Source organism: Barbus barbus (assembly GCF_936440315.1).
Source record: "Barbus barbus genome assembly, chromosome: 35".
In the NCBI taxonomy this organism is placed as follows: Eukaryota; Metazoa; Chordata; class Actinopteri; order Cypriniformes; family Cyprinidae; genus Barbus; species Barbus barbus.
Window position 1 is genome coordinate 19,878,673 of NC_136763.1, and position 20,072 is coordinate 19,898,744.

The 20,072-nt window shown below is 36.7% G+C and overlaps 3 protein-coding genes across 7 annotated transcripts in view; 1 reads left to right on the forward strand and 2 right to left on the reverse strand.

Moving 5' to 3' along the window:
- Positions 1-27: 27 nt before the first annotated feature.
- On the reverse strand, positions 28-2,058 carry LOC306855345 (uncharacterized protein). Its single transcript, XM_079393963.1, has 2 exons — positions 1,925-2,058; positions 28-168 (listed from the first exon to the last, which is right to left on the reverse strand). Exons 1-2 carry the CDS (start codon positions 2,015-2,017, stop codon positions 73-75), a joined length of 189 nt encoding a protein of 62 aa, XP_079250089.1. The 5' UTR covers positions 2,018-2,058; the 3' UTR covers positions 28-72.
- Positions 2,059-3,533: 1,475 nt separating this feature from the next.
- Positions 3,534-6,249, forward strand: LOC306855324 (lengsin-like; the record flags this gene model as incomplete). Its single annotated transcript, XM_079393930.1, has 4 exons — positions 3,534-3,563; positions 3,761-4,391; positions 4,480-4,646; positions 5,062-6,249. 4 exons carry the CDS (start codon positions 3,534-3,536, stop codon positions 6,247-6,249), a joined length of 2,016 nt encoding a protein of 671 aa, XP_079250056.1.
- The window catches only part of LOC306855316 (myomesin-2-like), a gene marked incomplete at its 5' end in the record, with an annotated part of 28,671 nt that continues 14,812 nt past the window's right edge, over positions 6,214-20,072 (reverse strand). For 4 of the 5 annotated variants that reach the window (XM_079393908.1, XM_079393910.1, XM_079393909.1 and 1 more), the window contains 23 exons: positions 6,214-7,545; positions 7,643-7,698; positions 8,004-8,026; positions 9,793-9,829; positions 10,106-10,269; positions 10,451-10,556; positions 10,672-10,710; positions 11,205-11,292; positions 11,416-11,529; positions 11,616-11,683; positions 11,805-11,864; positions 11,972-12,116; positions 13,000-13,136; positions 13,231-13,275; positions 13,358-13,464; positions 14,202-14,361; positions 15,254-15,368; positions 15,469-15,647; positions 17,306-17,432; positions 17,580-17,767; positions 18,918-18,935; positions 19,472-19,593; positions 19,709-19,883. In XM_079393908.1, the coding sequence (XP_079250034.1) occupies positions 7,063-7,545; positions 7,643-7,698; positions 8,004-8,026; positions 9,793-9,829; positions 10,106-10,269; positions 10,451-10,556; positions 10,672-10,710; positions 11,205-11,292; positions 11,416-11,529; positions 11,616-11,683; positions 11,805-11,864; positions 11,972-12,116; positions 13,000-13,136; positions 13,231-13,275; positions 13,358-13,464; positions 14,202-14,361; positions 15,254-15,368; positions 15,469-15,647; positions 17,306-17,432; positions 17,580-17,767; positions 18,918-18,935; positions 19,472-19,593; positions 19,709-19,883 (2,756 nt within the window). In that variant the 3' untranslated portion in view covers positions 6,214-7,062. The remainder of the gene's footprint in view (positions 7,546-7,642; positions 7,699-8,003; positions 8,027-9,792; positions 9,830-10,105; positions 10,270-10,450; positions 10,557-10,671; positions 10,711-11,204; positions 11,293-11,415; positions 11,530-11,615; positions 11,684-11,804; positions 11,865-11,971; positions 12,117-12,999; positions 13,137-13,230; positions 13,276-13,357; positions 13,465-14,201; positions 14,362-15,253; positions 15,369-15,468; positions 15,648-17,305; positions 17,433-17,579; positions 17,768-18,917; positions 18,936-19,471; positions 19,594-19,708; positions 19,884-20,072) is intronic. The other variant, XM_079393911.1, reaches the window with a different exon arrangement.

A 20,072-nucleotide genomic window follows, 5' to 3' on the forward strand; every position in this document is an offset into this window, starting at 1 on the left:
CCAAGCCCGATCCCGCCAACGTTAAAACTGTAACACAAGTCTCTCTTCTGATGAGGTAGCAAGGCCGTCCGTTCACTTCTCTGCATAAACGCCGTGCTGAGCCTGGCAGTAGTCGCCACTGCCCTTCAGAAACTCCATAAATGTGTGACCCAAAACACCACAGAACTGCTGCAAGGACACAAGAACATAAGCACACGCGGTCAGGGCACAGGACTTCATTTCTCTCTCCCGTCCTGATTTAAACCAGCCATTTTTCTGCTTGTCCAACTGGGCCAGTAGTGCATTTCTATCCGTCCTTGCCTAAATTAATATATTATACAAAAGGGTTTTTCTATTTACATATATTATATATTATTTTATAACTTAATTTGTTAAATTTAAGTCTAAAAAAGCATTTTCTGCCAATTCCTAATTTAAGTTTATAATTTTATATGCGTGCAACATTTTTTTTTCTTCAAACATTAAACAAGAAAAATGAACTAATTCATGGCAAAACATCACTGTTACTAACCATCCATGTCAATGATGCTACTACGTCATTCATACTATTAACTATATATTATTACATATATAAAAAATTACAATTAACTATATAACTATATTATCAACTTGTCACAAATTATATATTTCACACATATATATATATATATACACACTTATTATTTTTCAATCTATTCTTACTGACATAAAAACTATCACAATTCTGTAGTTTTGGCCAAACCTCATCTATTCCAGCAGCCACTACATCATTTTACTTGACAAGCAGAATTCACAAACATGTGTCAAACAAATATGTATATCGACAAAGAATTACAAAGTGCATGAACAAGATTTTATATCAAATAAAATAAAATTCTTGAGAAGGTGCATCATTTTCCCCCTAAACACATGTGATAATTAAAAACACTTTACACAATTGTTTTTTTTTATGAATTTTTTTCAGACAATCTGATAAATAGATTATGAATAGATGATGACGCTCTTCACCGACCAATCAGCAGCCAATATCAGTGTTATAATCTCACATTCACATACATACAAGTCCTGAATCAGAGTATTCATAATAGCATGAAAAGCAACACTATCTCCCTCAAACACATGACTCGAGTCAATGCGCGGGAAGTGGGTCATTGTTTCAGAGGAAAGGCTGAAGTCTTCATATCAGTCCCGTGAGGACACACACGTTTCTCGGGATTACCACATGCTAAGCCTCTCTAGCAAATCACTTTAAAACCTCATGTAACGTTAGTAGTAACTTCAATCTACATGTAAATCAAATGAAAGGCACAGATGGTTGGTTGAGTTATTTTTCGTGTCTTTATGGAAATCAAGTGCAAAGGCCTCCAATAAAACGGATAAAATTTGCATTTGGTCACGGTTTGAAAGGTGGTGAAATATTTGAACTCTACAACCGATATAATAATGTTTTATACTGAACAAAAACGGATTTTAATATCCAAAAAAAATTGGATATGCAAATTAATCAGGGCTGACACAAAGACTCGTGTGAAGCTCGTGTTCAACAAAAACTCAACACGAACTCTCTTTCTAGACACATACTTTGATTCACGTTTTAAATTAATTAAAGTGAAATAAGAGCGAAACGTCGTGCCCAGTTCCCACCAATGTAAGTTAGCTGCGAGGCTAACTTAAGCTAACACCGTCACCAAGCGATTTAATTATTTCAACGATGTTATAGCTGTAAAATCCAATCTTTATGAACACACACAATTGTACAGTTTTGTAGATGGTTACAACAAGATAAAACAGACCTAATAATGTAACGTTATATATATAAACTGTAGTCGACAACAAAACCTGTTTTGCTCCGGTGCTAATTAGCTCGCAGATTGAGACTAATGTTAAATACCACAACATTCGCTTCAAAACATAAATATTTTTTATGTTGAAAGATTTCACTTACTGGAATATGCTTACTCATTGAAGATTGTAGCTTAATCATAAAGCCGCTCCGGAGAATAAGTGTGGTGTTTGACCATACAGCGCTGCCGTGCATGTGACGGAGTCTCCGGTAACCGGTTACAGCTGGACTCAAGAAACCGCACCCAGCAACACGCGCACGCGCACGCAAGCAAGCACGCACAAAACTACACACACATTTGATCAATAACAGCACTACTACTACTACTACTACCACGATTAATAATAATAATAAAATATTTTATTATTATTATTATTAATAATAATAATTATTATTTTATTATTATTATTATTATTAAAATTATAATTTGATTGAGTATTTTATTAAATAAAACGTTACAAAATAAATGTGATCATTAATTTATTTACATTCTATTCTAAACACATCCTAAAATTTTAACAAAAAACTAATATTATTAATAAAATGGCACTTCTGTTTAAAAGGTTTATTAAATAAACCATTACAAAATACAGTTTATCATGTATTTTATTATATGGATATTCTAAACATATCATATACTTTTTATGTTAATTAATATTATTAACAATAATATAATTGTATTAAAACGTTGCAAAATAATGTTTATTATGGGTATTGCATTATATTCTAAACCCATCCTATAAGTTTTATAACAATAATACTTAAACAAGTACTTAATAAAACATTGAAAGTTTAAAAAGAGTTCATTTGAATTAAATTCATATTCGAAACATTCTAGTTTAAATATAATAATAATAATGTTAATAATGCTATTTTTATTAAAAAGTTAATTAAATAAAACATTACAAAATAATGTTTAATTATATTCCTATTTGAAACTTCCTATACATTTTATAGTTATTATTGTTTTAATAATGCTTTTACTCAAAATGTTATTAAATAAAAGATAAAAATGAAAGTATGTATTTAATTATATTCATATTTCATATTCACATTCTGCTATTTTAAATATTATTAATACTACTAATACTAATAATAATTGTGTAATAAGTGTTCTGTTTAATGCTAGTAATATTAACAGTGCCTCAATTTTGAGGATAGACCAATCCACAACTGATTTAACAAACCCAAAGATCCAGGTGCGATAGGATATTTACAGCTTAGTGCTCACAGAATACAACATTAAGAGCTAAATATTTCTGTCTTGTCTTCACATTGACAATAAGGTAATCTTCGTTGTATAACATACATTTAAAAATCTTGTGTGTGTGTCAGAAATACATTTTTTCTAGCCATTTTTGTATGCCTTTTATTTGTTTAATATGCTTGCCAACAACAGCGCATGTCACTGTGCTCATTTATGTTTCCATTCAAAGCAATGGCTTTGGTATTCTGTTAAATAACCTTTTAGTCAAACAACCGCATCTTTCTAGAGATTTGATGAATAATGTGTTGTGGGCTGTTGAAAACAGCTGATGTGCAAAAGCTCACAATGGATGAGTGGGACTGAACAGACTGGACGCTTCGTGCATTTGGTTGGGGTGAAAGGGAGCAGATTGGTTTGTTTCAGTCTCGGTTAGTCAGTTGTGTGAGCGACTTTGGAGTAGTTTGTTATGAGTTTCCAAACATTCACATAAAAAAACTGAGCATTATGCAGGAATCAGAGGAATCCAGAGATACGGTAAATCTAAAAATTGAAATTATTTATTTTTTATTATTACTTTTTATTTGTTCATTTTTTTCTGACAAATGGTCAAATGTAATTTGTACAGTTGATTAAAATTATTTGAAAATTGTCATTTGGATTGGTACTATGATTTTATGTTATTGTTTTGTGAGTTATATTCAATCTGAAAGCCATCAATTTCAATTTTACAGGAAAAAATTCCAGACCAGATGGATGGAGGAAATATGAGTGCAAGAAAGAAGAGTGCGGATTCCAGAGAGAAGCGTCTTTCCTCCTCTGACTGGGACAGAAAAGGGACATCTGTACCCTTAGTGCCATCAAACGTACCAATTCCAGGACCCACAAATGACCCTATCCTTATTTCCATTGGTCCTCCACATCGTTGTCCCTCTGTTTCCAGTGAGTCCCAGTACCAGGGTCTCTCGAGAGAAGACGAATATGCCAACAGGCATGGATGGAGAAGGGAGAACGTGCAATATTTCCCGTCAACTGGTGAGGGTGGTGTCCCCAAACAAACCTTGGACGAACTGAAAAGCGTGTTGCGTGAGAGCCCTCTACTCAGTGCAAAAGGGCAAGATGGAGGAAGGAGCTACCCTCCGGGTCAAAGAGTGGACTGTAAGCCAGACCAGATGCCATCTAAGAGTTTCAGCACCTTCAAGCCCCTTTCAGAAGCCAGGAGAGCATCCAGAGCCAGAGAAGGAAGTTCTAGATGGGATTCTGGAGGCTCGTCGATGACCGATGGACCTCCAGGCAGGTCTTCTGGTATGAGTCCACCCACGGCTGAGATGTCCCACTGGGAAGAAGCTGGAACATCACACTCAGGTCAGAAAGATGATTTACGGTTGTCTCAATCTAACACATTTACTTAAACTTGCTCATCTATCTGTCTATTATTTCATATTTCCAACAGACAATGAGAGGTCACAAGCACTCTCTTTTGCATCTCAAAGCTTCATTTCTGATGTTGAGCACATAAAGCAGCAAATTGCCCGGGAGAACATAAGCTTTGTTCGCTTTGAGGCCACTGATCTTCATGGCGTGTCCCGGTCCAAGACAGTTCCAGCTCGATTCTTTCATGTAAATATTTTAAATACCTCTTATTGAGTCAATACATTGTAATGGTACAATTTTCGCTGCTGTATGCAATGTTTTGAAATCCAACATAACTTTTAAAAGTGTATTTATACATTTATTTATTGTTTTTTTACTTTTTTGCTGTAAAACAAAGATATATTTATTAAGCAACTCTGCATAAGGGATCAAGTCTAGGAATCAAACTCAATTCCTGGAGGGCCGCATGCTCTGCACAGTTTAGCTCCAAACCACCTGATCCAGATAATCAAGGTCTTCAGGATTACTAAAAACTTTCAAGACAACTAACATTGCTTACAGCAGCGGTAATGTTAGCAATACACGTTTAGTGTAAAGTCTAGTCTTTTTGAAAATAGTGGTAAAACGTACTCGGTAATATTACTCATTATTGACATTACAGGAAAAAGCAGTATATGGCATCCCCATGCCGAGAAGCTACCTGGAGTTAACCCTAAGCCCCAAAGTCAACGAAGTTGATCATCCAAGCGCAGCCAACTTCAGCAGTGATGTCCTCCTGGTCGCAGATCTCTCCACGTTCCAAATCCTTCCCTGGGCGGACCAGACAGCTCGTCTTATCTGTGACCCCTGCACGATCACTGGTGTGCCACTGCGAACATCACCCCGCTTCATAGCCAAGCAGATGATCGGCCAACTCCAGAGCATGGGATTCTCTATCCACTCGTCCTTCACGTATGAATGCTGCATCTTCGGGGCCCCTGAACGAGTGGGACCTAAAGCTGTGTTCTTCCCTGCCACCACACTGTTGAGCAACTACGATCTACCCTTCCTGCAGCAGCTAGTCAGAGGGATGTACTGCATGGGAGTTGACGTTGAGAGCTTCTCATCTGCAAACGGACCAGGACAGATGGAGATCTGCTTCAAACCGAGGTTTGGAATCGACGCCGCCGATAGCGCCTTCACCTTCCGCACAGGAATCAAAGAGATGGCCAGGAAGTTTGATTATATCGCCACCTTTTTCACAGACGACAGCATCCACAATTCCGGCTTACTCTCCCACAGCCTTTGGGATGCCAGCGGTAGAAGAAGCCTTTTCCACTCGGGCAACGGGGAACTTTCGGAGATCGGGAGAAAGTGGCTCTCAGGTCTTCTCCAGCACTCAGCCGCTTTGAGCTGCCTCTTGGCTCCAGGGATCAGCTGTCGAAACCAGCTTTCCAAAGGCAATACAAATTCCAAGAACCTTCTTTACGCCACATGCGGCTGCAACGACAACAGCTGCGCCTTCAATGTGAAAATTCATGGTGGACGCGAGACTCACATCGATAACAAGCTGGGGTCAGCGATGGCCAATCCATACATTGTGTTGGCGGCCACGATAGCAGCAGGACTGGACGGTATTAGACGTAATCTAAATGCCGAACATCTTCTAAGCAAAGCTCCAGGTCAGCAGAAACAGTTCCCGGTCCCTGTTAAATTGGACGATGCTTTAGTGGCTCTGGCAGAGGACAGCGTGATTCATAGTGCGCTGGGAGAGCCCTTTGTGCAGTATTTTATTGCCATGAAGCGTGTAGAGATTGAGACGGAAGAGCAGGATGCCGACAAGAACAAGGGACTTGAGTATTTTATTTAACTTCTGAATATGCTGAATGATATTTGTGTATTTGAATCCAAGGATATAAATTTAATGTCCCTTTGATTTGGTATTAAACAAAGAACTTTGTATTAAAGACAAATAATACCTTCATTGCAAACAAGGTTTCAAAATAAAACTACACAACTGACTGATATCAGCTGCAGACTGTCTGACTGATTTCATTTACAGCATTAATGGGCCTAAATAGTTTAAAATCTAAAGTAGACAAACTTCAGAAGTAATGCTGGAAACAACAATACAGAGAAATTAGAATGCAACATTACTTGCTCTCATACTTTATGATGGCTTTTGCTACATTAAATAGAAACAACCAAAATACACTCAATCAAATTAACTTAGAATGACCTATTGAGACAAATTCAACTCAGACTACTGAAGGTCCACTCCAGAGAGGAGATGGCTGATTTTTATTGGCACCAACAAGCATTTGGAGGGTACAGAACAAAGACAGATAAGAAAGTGGTGGCCTTTGTGATGATTTTGACCGGCCCAACAGCACTTCAGCAACTTTCTTATCGTTTGGCTGTGAAAGCAATACATAAAACACAATCTTCCTATTTTTTTGACTCTATTTCAGAGATGAAAACTGGTACATTGGAGTCTAAAGCTGATCTTAAAGGACTTCCCTCAGATATTTTACAGTAAGTATTTTTAACCTCGCCGTTGTACCAGTGACAGATCCTGATTTGGAGACTACTGCAGCAAACTAAAACAGATCAACTTCAGACTATACATCAACTCTATCAATACTTCATGTATCTTCAGATTCTATAAGCCATAGTTTACTAGTTACTTCTTAGTAGGGGTGGGGGATCTCACGGATCTTGGCGGGGTGGGGGATCTCATGGATCTGGGTGGGGTGGGTGATTTAGGAGCTGGAGTTGGAGTAGGAGATTTCACAGACGGAGGTGGAGTAGGGGTTCGGGACTTCACGGAGGGCGTAGGGGTCTTTGTGGACTGTGGCGCGGGTGTAGCTGGCTTGGGGGTTGCGACAGGCTTGGACATCTGTCCCAGTTTGGGCTCAGGGATATCTTCACCTTGCTTGTAGACGCTAACTGTGATCTCCACGAATTCACCTCCGTACTTGTTCCGTACATTGATGCTGTACTTTCCAGAATCTTCCACGTGCACACTATTTATAGTGAGGCTGGAAAACTTGCCGCCCTCGAAGGTGATCTTGAAGCGGTCACTGGACACAACTTCCTGCTCGTTCTTAAACCAGGTGACCTCTGGGTTGGGGTCACCCCACACTGTGCAAGTAAGACTCAGGCTCTGCAGAGGGGAAAGGTCACAAAGTATGTGCAGATGTACTATGAATCAATCCATCATATAGGAACACCTCATGTGGGAAAAGTAAAAGATACACTACCTTCTTTTCCATAATGGTGACAACATCTGGCAGGCCACCTACCACTCTACCACGATCTACAGAACGCAAATAGTTCATATAACACATTTGGACACTATTTCCAACTTAAGTAAATCAAAAGAATTCATAGTTTTTAGTAAAAATGACACTGATTTAATAATAAATAGGTTACTTCCATTTGTATGAAAATTTGGGTCATAATTCTGGCATGTGTACACATTCCTAAAATGATTTAATGAGATTATTTTCATTGTACAAAGCTTTACACTCCATTATACTGCCTGAGTTCAAGTATGCATTAATATGAACCGGATTAGAGCCCTATTAATGTTGCATTTAAGCAGTTCTCGGAAATACTCACTCTTCTCAGCAAAGGCAGCAGCTCTGATGAAATAAAGAAAGAGAGAAAATATGAGTGTTTGGCTCTATTTTTGAGCTGATCCTTAAAGGGAGAGTTCACCCAAAAATGACAATTCTATCATTAATTGCTCACTCTCGTGTCGTTCCAAACTGTAAGAGCTTTGTTCATATTAATTAAGGTATTTCTGATGAAATCAGAGAACTTTATGACCCTGTTTGCTTGCTGTTTATGGAGGTCCAGAAAGCTCTTGAATTTCATCAAAAATGTCTTGATTTGTGTGAGATGGACAAAAGTCTTATGGGTTTGGAACGACATGAGGGTGAGTAATTAAAGGGGTCATCGGATGCCCATTTTCCACAAAATGATAAGATTCTTTAGGGTCTTAATGAAAAGTTTATAACATACTTTGGTTAAACTTTCTCAATGGTAGTATAAAAAACACCTTCTTTACCTGTCAAAATCAGCTCTGTTTTCAGCAAGCCGTTTTTTAATCCATGTTGCTTTAAATGCTAATGAGCTCTGCTCACCCCGCCCCTCTCTTCCGTGGGGTGACGAGCAGTACTGTTTACTTTAGCCGCGAAACTGGCTAACTAGCACGTTATTAGGAAAAGGCGATTTGCAAAGATTCATAAAAAAATGTTATACTCAATTCTTCTGTAGATGAAGCAGGATCACAAATGATTTGCGCGAACATAGACGCATTTAGGCAGATCGGGGATCGGCGCATTCACTTCAAATCGAAAGTAACGTTAATCCTCTGCATCTTCAGCGGCTCAGATGTCGGGAGTAAATGATGACTGCTATATTCATTATTATATCCAACAACAAAACACCTCAATCGCTTAATCAAAGACATTCTTGTCTTCCCCTGCACCGGAGTCGATAGCGGTCGGACTGTTTACAGCTCACTCAGTTCACTCAGGCGGGTCTAAGGTAAGACGGTCTTGTCAATCAACTATCGTGAGAGGGGTTTGTACAGAACTACGTCATTCAGAACAGCCTGATTTGAGAAAGGGGATTTTAACATTTTAAAATTGACCAGGACACCTAGATGAGCCCCAGAGACAGATCCCCAGTGAGGACCCCGCCACCTGGAAAAGACCACTGGAACCAGTTGAGCCCTTACAATCTGACTTTGCTGCAGTTGGAACAAACTGCTGGTTCGTTTGGCCAGAGGAGAACTGGGCCCCCGACTGAGCCTAGTTTCTCCCAAGGTTTTTTTTCTCCATTCTGTCACCGATGGTGTTTTGGTTCCTTGCTGCTGTCGCCTCTGGCTAGCTTAGTTGGGGACACTTCATTTACAGCGATATCGTCGACTGACTGCAAAAACACTATTTAAACTGAACTGAGCTGGACGATGACATCACTGAATTCAATAATGAAATGCCTTTAACTGAACATTTTGTGTTTAATCTTGTCATTTTACATTATTGACACACTATTTTCCTATTTTGATATTGTGCAGTTGCTTTGACACAATTTTTATTGTTAAAAGCGCTATATAAATAAAGGTGACTTAAAATAGGGATTTAAAAAAAAACATTGGGTGGATTTTTATCATTATAGGATGGATGTGTACACACACTTCCAACACACATTTATGTTCAAACAACTTGAAAAGTGAATTTAGCATCCGATGACCTCTTTACAGAATTTGCATTTTTGGGTGAACTATCCCTTTAAGAAAAAAAACTAAAAGCAAAACAACAAAAAAAAAAAACACAAAAGTTGTTTATTTAGAGAATAAACTGCAATAAATAAAAATAAAAAGCAATGGAGATTCTCTTACTTAAGTCTCTGGAACTCTGCATAGGCATCAGTGTATGCTGTCCGAATGAAGGAACACATTACAAGAAGTAAGTAACACATTATAAAAGATTCCACAACAAATAAATGTTTCCATGACAAAGAAAATTACCCCCCCCCCCCCATTATTTGATAAGTTTTATAACCCTTCCATTTTTAAAATATAAAAATGTATTTTAATCACAGAAAATGTGCATTCAAGTATTTGTATGCATACAGAATTTTTAATCTATTTAATGTTTATTTTTATGTCAAATTCTGAGCCAACAGCATTCAGCAGTCCAGCTTCCACTTGCCTTGTCCAGAAAGGTCAAAGGTGCGAGAGTGTGATTTTATCCCATCATGAATCTCAATGGTATAATGACCCTTTTCCTTATCTGTGGGCTCACAGATCTGCATCCAAGCCACCTCAGATGTGCCTCCGATTCTCATCTTCTCTGAGGAGGAGATCTTACTCTCTCTGAAGCCAGAACAACAAAAGAAAGTCACTCACTTTGGCTACAACCCACCAAACACGATACATACTCCTCTTCTGATCTCAAGCTTATATTATCATATAATGCCTCATATAATTCCATTATCATCTGATTTGTATATTCTGAGCCTGAACATATGGTTGGCCTCTCTTTATGTGAATGTACCTATGAAACCAGCTAGTTTTCATCTCCTCTGTGTAGTACTTCATGTTGCATTGCAGTCTGATACCCTCTGGTGTGCACTGAAGAACCAAGTCAGAGGCGGAGGAACCTGTAACGAAACACACAAAACATTCAAACTACAATAGTGATAATATTTTTAAATGGATCTGAAAAATGGAGGTGAATCTAATGTTCATAAAATTAGAAGAGAATAACCAACATACCAGCAATACTGGCGATGGCATTGATGATATCCTCAAACACTGAAAAAAAAGAGAATAAAAAATGAATAATCATGACAAATAGTGTTTATTTATACATTTTTTTATTCTAATGTGTCTATATACACACTACTACTTAAAAGTTTGGGGAATCTTATGCTCACCAAGGTGGCATTTATTTGACCAAAAATCCAGTAAAAAGTAATATTGTGAAGGATTATGATCATTTAAAATATCCGTTTTCTATTTTAATATATTTTAAAATGTAATTTATTACTGTGATGCAAAGCTGAATTTTCAGTGGCCATTAATCCAGTCTTAGTGATCATAAATCATTCTAATATGCTGATCAAGAAACATTTCTTCTTATGCTGAAAACAAAAGCTGTGCTGCATGATATTTCTGTGAAAACAATGTAAAAGTCTTTCCTGCTACTTTTGATCAATTTAATGTGTCCCTGCTGCATTTTTGCGACCACAAATCTTTAAACAGCTGGGTATATATAACACATATAGTAATGAAATACATATCGTTACCTTTGCCAGAAATATCATAGACAGAAGTGTCTTTTCCACGGTCATCGCCCAGTACAGCTTTGTAAATTCCCTGGTCTTTTCTGGAGAACTGTTGAAACAGAAAATAGTTACAATAAAAACAAAGTAAGCTAAATATTGCATTTATTAATAGGCTGCTGCATTTATGTTAATGCTTTCTAAAGTTTGATCTCTGAAGCGCCGGTTATCATACCATGGGGATTGGAAGAGAGCAAGATCCAGACATTGGGTTTGGTGGAACATCAACAGTAATTTCTTCATCCTCTTTAAACCAGGTAAATGTTGTCTCTTTCTTCACATTGGCCAGCTACAGTGTAAACATATGGCAAGGATAATGATATGAGACTCTGCTATCAATGTTAAATAGTCCTTAAAATGCTGGGATGCATTTACCTTGCACACAAGCATTACTGTGCAGTCATCCGTCACATGGAAAGACAGGTATTCTGAGAAGTGAGGGCCTGAGAGAACCAGAATAATATAACAGATTAATAAATGAAAACTGACCGCATATTACAAACAATGCTGACAATATGGGGTACAAGTTTGTCACTTTTGTCGAATTTACGTTGCTTCACAAACCTTGTTTCCTGATGTGCTCTTTTCTCTGGAACTCAGCTTCTTTCAGAGCAACTTTGAATGCTAAGATTAGAAAAGAACATTTGCTCACAGAGTTTTTATAGTTCTGTACTTCTCCCACAACAGCACTGCGACTGGACTTTTACTTTTAGACACTGTTAAGCCCTTACCATCTCCCACAAGAACCAGTGAGCTTTGGCTTTTGGCCTTGCCATCGTGGATCTGAATGGTGTAAGTGCCTTCATTGGCCTTGGTGAAGTGCTCAATAGTCATCTGGATGATTCCGGTAGAAACATCATGGCTGATTTTGCAACCCTAAACACACAGTGCAATAATTGTAAATATAATTTTACCAAGGGTTTTAATTGTGACTTTAATGATACTACTACTACTAATAATAATAATAATGTCAACAATTGCCTGTTTTGATCAAGTATTTAATCTTTTAATTTTCTATTATTTTTTTATAATTAAAAATAGTAAATAAAACGAATAAATAATATTTATTTGTTTAAAAATTATGTATATATTTTTTTTATATATAATTAAATAAAAATAGTAAATAAAACTAATAAATAACAACTAGTTTTGTTTATTATTTGTAAATATATAATTATTTGTAAAGATCTACAACAACAACATTAATCACAATAGCCTAATTGTATTAATAATTTGTAGTTTTTTATTATTTATAATTAATTTTTAAATAATAATTCTAATAAATAATAACTGGCTGATTTTGATTATTATTTGTAAATAATATTAATAATAATAATGTCAACAATTGCCTATTTTTATTAGTTATTCGTTTAAAATTTAGATTTTTATTATTCATTATAATTAATTTTTAAATAATAAAAACAGTAAATAAAACTAATAAATAATAAAAAAATGTGGTTATTATTGGTAAATATATAATAATTTGTAAAGAACAACATCAACAACAATATTAATAATACTAGCCTAAGTTTATTAATTATTTGTCGTTTTTGTATTTATTATAATTTATTTCAATTAATAATAAAAATAATAAATAACTGGCTAATTTTGGTTATTATTTGTAAATGTATTATTATTTGTAAATAATAATAATTATTATTATTTATTTTTTTCCTCCTAAATTAAAACAGTAAATGGTTTAAAGGTTTTTGGGAAACACTGTCATATATCATGACAGCAGTGAAGTGCTGGCTTATACCTCAGCACTCGTGATGGCTTTATCGTTGACGATGAACCTGTAGTTGACAGAGGAGGACAACTTCAGAGCCTGTACCCAGAACCGCACGTGACCCTTCTCTAGAATCTCATAATTCAGCTCCGTCTTCAGTGGAACAACTGATAAAAAAGTAAAAAGTTATTCATTTAAACACCAAATCATTCTTAAGATTCTCAAGAAATGACGACCAAAAACATTCATGAACAAACTCACTGGGATGTTTGATGCTGTAGCTCAGCTCCTGCATTTTCTTGAGCTCTGTAAAAGAAAACAGGTATCATATTAATTGAACTTCTTCATAAGTAAATAAAGAAAGAGAAATTTAAACCCAATCTCTGACCTTCTTTATTGACGGAGTAACTGGAAGAAACTCCATCTGTGTCAGTCACTGCGACAGAGTAGACGCCCAAATCCCCTTCCTCAGCGTTTACAAATGTCAGCTTAGAGCTTGACAGAACACAACGCAGCTCGTTAATTTATTGCACTTTGCTACAGAACTTTATTATATGCAACACAGTCTCATGGCAATTTGTAAGTATTTTACAATTATGACCCTGGACCACAAAACTAGTCATAAGTGTAAATTTTTAGAAATTGAGATTTATACATCATCTGAAAGCTGAAAAAATAATAAAAAGCTGAATAAAGCTTTCCATTGATGTATGGTTTGTTAGGATCGGACAATGTTTGGCCGAGATACAACTATTTGAAAATCTGGAATCTGAGGGTGCAAAAAAATCTAAATACTGAGAAAATCACCTTTAAAGTTTTCAAATGAAGTTCTTAGCAATGCATATTACTAATCAAAAATTAAGTTTTGATATATTTACAGTAAGAAATTTACAAAATATCTACATGGAATATGATCTCTACATAATATCCTAATGATTTTTGGCATAAAAGAAAAATGGATAATTTTGACCCATACAATGTATTTTTGGCTATTGCTACAAATATACCCCAGCGACTTAAGACTGGTTTTGTGCTCCAGGGTCACAATTTGATAAACTGATTGCAATTTCATATGAATCTCATTTGTACATTTGTGTATAATCTTTTGACCTTGGTGGTGATATTTTACCCACAAATCATACGTTTTTACACTAGTCATTCACTTGCACGATACTTAAAAATTCTTGAGATTGGGTTGAATAAATGACAAAATCCACACAGAGCAGACATACTGTCTTCCAGAGGATGTGATGGAGACCCTGCTTGATTCAGTGATTTCTTTGTAGGACTTTGACCATGTGAACTTAGAGGTCTCGGAAACTTCACAAGCTTCAAAGTTTAAGAAAATGTCTCCGGTTTCTTCATCCACACCACATACAATCTCCTTTGTACCTTAAAAATAATGCAAAATAATATAAAAATAAGGAGTTTTATCTATCATAATCCACTTTTTACCATTCAGTGAAAGGTGACCCTATTTGCTTTCACTGTATGGGAAACAGCAGCTCGGGCATCCTGCTAAACATCTTTTATATTCCAAGCAAGAAGGTTTGGAACAATTTTTTTTATGTTAAAGAATGGATGTGTATTAGGGCTGAAATGATTAGTCAACATTATCAAAAAAAAAAGTCAGCAATAAGGCGGTTTAACCAATGTGGAGCTGTTGCACAAAACTGTAATTCAGCCCTCCCAGATGCAATTCAAGAGAAGAAGAAAAACACGGCACTTATAAGAGCCAGAGTGTAAAGGCAGCCGTGTGTTGCATGCTTTCCTCTCAATAAAGAAATAAACAAAACAAAACTGACAGCGGTGAGAAAACAGCAGTTAAGAAAGCATCTAATCATAGCGATGTGTATATTTTTGCATGAGCTGTGCAATTGGCACTCAAGTCACGTCACGTTTATTTATATAGTGCTTTATACAATAGATTGATTAAAAGCAAGCAGATTTACAGTAGCACAAAGTTAGAATTACAGCTTGATTTTCTGTTATAAAGCAGCTATCCATTGTGGAGCAAACTAAAGATAAAATCTTTTTATTAGTGAATGCAACAACAATAAATAAAAAAAACATTATTAAATTAAAGTGATAGTTTGATTTGTATAGATTAAAGCTTAATCTAGCTCTGTACGGTTTTGATTATTATAATCTGTGAAATAATCGTTAATTGTTAAATTATCGGTAATTGTTAAATTAATCCAATTTATAAAGAATCAAAATGGTTTGTTGAAGCCCTATTGTTAATGAGTGCTTACAGTTAATAATAATACAGTATTGCAGTTACCTGGCAGCGCTTTTGCACATACAGGATCGGACACATCTGAGGCTTTTCCAACACCTTTAGCATTCACAGCCCGCACTCTGAACACATATGACACTCCAGTCTCTAGTCCAGCCACCTGCAGATCAGTGTATAAACATCTGAATATGTATTTCACATTTCACATACATGCTCCTATCAATAGAGTTTTGCAACAAAATTAGGGTTTTGTGTGACACCTTTAAGTAGCAATGCCCAATTGGCTCAGCATTCACAGCGGCAAAATCTGATGAGCCCTTCTTTGCCATGTCCACAAAGTAGCCAGTGATGGGACAATCTCCGCTGTACACAGGGGGCTTCCACTGCACCAGGACAGAGGTGTCACGCACCTCCCAGAATCTAATGTCATACGCTGGGCCTGATGACAAAGAGAGGAATTATGAATTCAGACAAGATGGTATTTTCTGCTGTGCAACCTCCATATATGACCAGTGCTGACTAATCTGTTACAGTTAATTATGAAAATGTTAATGATTACAAACGGGGTTAGATCTGAATATTTGAACACATATACAGATATGATTAATTTCTTTCCCATATTGCATTGACTGCTTTAAAATATGAAACGCCAATCTTTCAGGAGTTAAGGACACAGAATAGGACACATGCTTAACTGTTTTATTTCCCATCTGGGTTTATGTATATGCTTTATTTTTTAGATTAACTGCTTTTCCCAAGGCATTGTTAGATGCCATTCTTTCCTGTCATAGCTATGCAAAGATTTGATTTCAAAAACAGTATCATAGCTATTAAACGGTTTCTTGTTATGATTTTAAATCTGTATTTAACCTCAGAATGATCTCAAATGAAAAAGATGTGCTTAAGTTTGGTTTTGTGGTGGCTGTGCTTTAAAATTCACGTGAAGAAGGATTTTGAAAGTCTGACAGTAATTAGTGCTGAGTCTTACTGTAAGGTTAACCCTGCCTGCTTTCAATGTCTCAAAATGGTTAACAGTTGAAAACATTCATTAGAAATCTAAAAAAGTAATCAAAAAGTAATTAGATGTAATCAGTTACATTACTTTAAAGGGTTACTCCACCACAAAATGAAAATTTTGTCATTAATCACTTACCCCACATGTCGTTCCAAACACGTAAATGCTTTGTTCGTCTTCGGAACACAATTTACTTTTCTGGGCCTTGACAGTGTCATTTACTTGGCAGTCAATGGGACAGTCACAAACCTCCCGGTTTTCATCCAAAATATCTTAAATTGTGTTCCGAAGACGAACTAAGCTTTTACGGGTTTGGAACGACATGGGGGTAAGTGATTAATGACAACATTTTCATTTTGGGGTGGAGTAACCCTTTAATAAAGCATATTACTTATTACATTTTAAATAATCTGCAACTTATTAAATTTTCAAGGCAACCTATGAATAACGATGACAGGAGCTGTTGATGTTAATCTCAGTGCAGTTATTATTTTTTCACCTTTAGATTCTAGGGGCCTGTTTTACTAACAGCTTGTGCCAGCGCAAACCGTCTTTTGGCGTTAAAATATTACTGTCAGGTTTTACCAAAGACGTGCAGTAACGAAAAGGCGTGGACACAGTTGTATTTGCGCTGACCTTATTGAATATGCATTTGGAGGAGTTTCCCTTTCAGACACAAAATTTATGGGAGCATTCAATGAATCACACAACTAGATTTGCTAACGTTTGCGCTCGTCAAATTACTGGTATTTGCGTCATTATTTAACGTCCAAAAAAGCATGTCTTAAACTATTTTAAACTACAATTATTGTTGCTGGATTCGATTCTTTTCAATGTACTGTGGCTTCTTTATTTCTTAATTTGCGACTATGCTAATTTGCACTGCGCTTGGTATATTGCGCTGGTCGATATGTAAATGAGATGTTGCGTCTGTGTTCTTTAATTTGCGCGTTGTTAGTAAATCACCCGCAGAAATTTCCACACCCATCGGCGCTGTTTTGGATTTACGTGCTAATTTGCCCTGTTTATTAAAACTGGCCCTATGTCTTTTGCTTTATGCTGACAGTAAACAGGGTACTGACCAGGTTCAGCCATTTCCCAGGCCTCACAGGCAAAAGCTTTGCTGGGCTCAGATGGCAGGCCAACTCCGGCCAAGTTAGCAGCCTGAACCTTGAACTCGTAGAAAACTCCACTGGTCAGATTCTCCACCTGGATCCAGATGTTAAAAATACAGATCAATCCAGAAAACACAATAATGGTACAAATTTAGAATAATTTTTTTTATTCCAAAGATAAAGATAGCTTTCAAATAAATTCTTGAATAGATATTAAGAAATATATTCATGGAGAGCGTACCGTGAAGGTCCTGTGGACAGCCGGATTGGGGCTAACCTCCTTCCAGTCGACTGATTCCGCCTCACGTTTGTCCAGGTAGTAAGATGTGATCTTAGAGCCGCCTGTGTTTTTGGGGCTTTTCCAGGCCAGGGTCATGGAGGATCCATTGCAGTTCAGCAGACTGATGCCGTATGGGGCAGAGGGAGTAGCTGATCATGTGAGACAGGGAAAAACGTTCAGCGATATGGATAAAAGTTCTGACAATCACATTCCTTATGAGTGACTAGAGCCATTGTGGATCAAATAAAAATCAGGTGCAAGATTAAATCATTGACTGTGACCAGGGGCGGACTTAGTGATTTGGGAGCCCTAAGCAAATTCCAGGTATGGGGCCCCAACACTATAACTATAACTCTTTTACACCTAACTATTATTTTGCTTGCTCGCCCTCATACGTCATAGTTCATTTATCCCTTCACAATCAGTTATTAGTCAACCTAAAGCCATATTAGCCTACCTTATATACTTTATGGATCACAAAAGAAGACATTATTAAAGAAAAATAAAAACTTGCACTTGTCCATTTCATAAATAGTAAACTTTTTCAGTCTTTTTACAAAAATAAAATTATCCCATGCAACTCATTCCATTTTCCAAGTGTTCTGAAGGCATATGGTTTGCCTGGAAACAAATCGAAAATATAATCTATTATTAGCAAAAATCTCCAGTCATTGCATTCGTGCAACTGGCACACCTAGGAAAAGCACAAAAGAGAGTTGTTTTGACCCATCAAGACTAGTCAAGACAGCCTAGAATGCGTGCAAAGAGCGCTCCGTCTATAATCACTAAAAGCTGTCATTCACTTCAGTTCATTGCGATCTCACGACATTCCATTAATAAACTCTCTACACTGCACAATCAATCTCTTATTTACATCGTAGCTAAACTTATAATGAGAGGATTCCCGAGCTTGCAGAACTCATAACTATACAAAAACTGAGTGGATTGCAACTTAAAGATTCTGGTCATTGCATTCAAGAAACCAACAGATATGTCTGTGATTGGCGACATTGCTCAATACTGCAAATATGTTTCGCCAATATCAGATAGGGCCCCCTGATTCCCCGGGCTGCTTACCTCGCTTATATGTTAAGTCCGCCCCTGACTGTGACATTAGATTCAGTGATTGGTTATAGATGCACTAGCATACACAAATTCACAAACAGCCAAGAATTAAACGTGCCTACAATAAGTGGACCTCACACTGATGTGACTTTCCTTTAGAACTGATTTTATTAGGCTTGTGTGTAAATATCAGTGCTAAATCACTTTATAAATGGACATATATTACATACATACCATACTCCACTGCCCCAACTGTATAAGATAACACAAATGTTTATGGCAACAACATAGAGCTTTATTTAAATGTTAAATGAGAAATTGTACATGTCTTTTAGATTTGCCTATTTTTAAATCTCCAACTGTCAATGTTTGTTTTTGCATGATAATATATCCATGCCAGTAGGTGTCAGTATAAACTACAAGACCACTTTTGTATTCGGGCCGGTAAAACACAAAACATATTTAGTGCACCTTTAATATGCTACTTTAATATTCCTACTATTCTTACACCTTGAATATTTTACTATTTATACAGTCTGTTATTGGATACATTTGCATATTTTTGCATATGCAACTGACAATGTTTGGATAATACGTCCACACCAGTAGGTGTCAATATAAACTAAAAGACCACCGGTGCATACAGGCCGGTGAAACAAAACAAACTAAAAAAATTTAGTGTGCCTTTATACCAATGATAAATCACCATTTTGGTAAACTAATTGCCTTCCCTTTCCTTTATAACCTTTGTAGCATTGCTATAGAAGTTAGCATAGTTGTATACGTACAAAGAGCAGCATCAATGAAGAGAGGAGCAGATTCCTGTGATTCTTCACTCAATCCGTAAGCATTCACGGCTTGCACACGGAACACGTACGTATCTCCGGGGACCAAACCATGGACCACAAACCTACCGAATGTAAATCCCGACAGTCAAGCACAATATAAACCTACCTCCAGAAACCAGTCAAGACTTCTCAAGCGATTATTGTGACAAAGTTCAACTAAATCTGTAAACATTTTACCTGGTGTGTTTGTAAGGCCTGTGGTTACAAGGGAACCATTTCTTGGAGCCGACCAGAGAGGCATCCACATAGTAACCCATGAGGTTGTTGGCATGTTTCGGGGCCTCCCATTGCACAAAAGCAGACGTTTTAGTGTTTCTGGAAGCAATCACCTGTCCTGGGGCAGAGGGGACACCTGCACAAACCAAAAGCACAATTTTTAGATATATTTTCACAGGTTTGACTGGGAGTGGAAGTCTGCCGTGCTGAAAGTGAACATGTTGCGGTGGAAGGATGTGGACTAAAACAATAAATGTGACCCAAACAACAACAAAGTGGCAAAGTTCTTGTGGAGTGGAAAAGCATTTAAGATCATAGTGATATT

Excerpts from the sequence above, each read along its gene's own strand:
- LOC306855345 (XM_079393963.1), bottom strand. The coding sequence starts at position 2,017 with ATGCACGGCAGCGCTGTATGGTCAAACACCACACTTATTCTCCGGAGC. Across the intron at positions 169-1,924 it reads CAATGAGTAAGCATATTCCA|CAGTTCTGTGGTGTTTTGGG; the intron begins GTAAGTGAAATC and ends GTGTCCTTGCAG.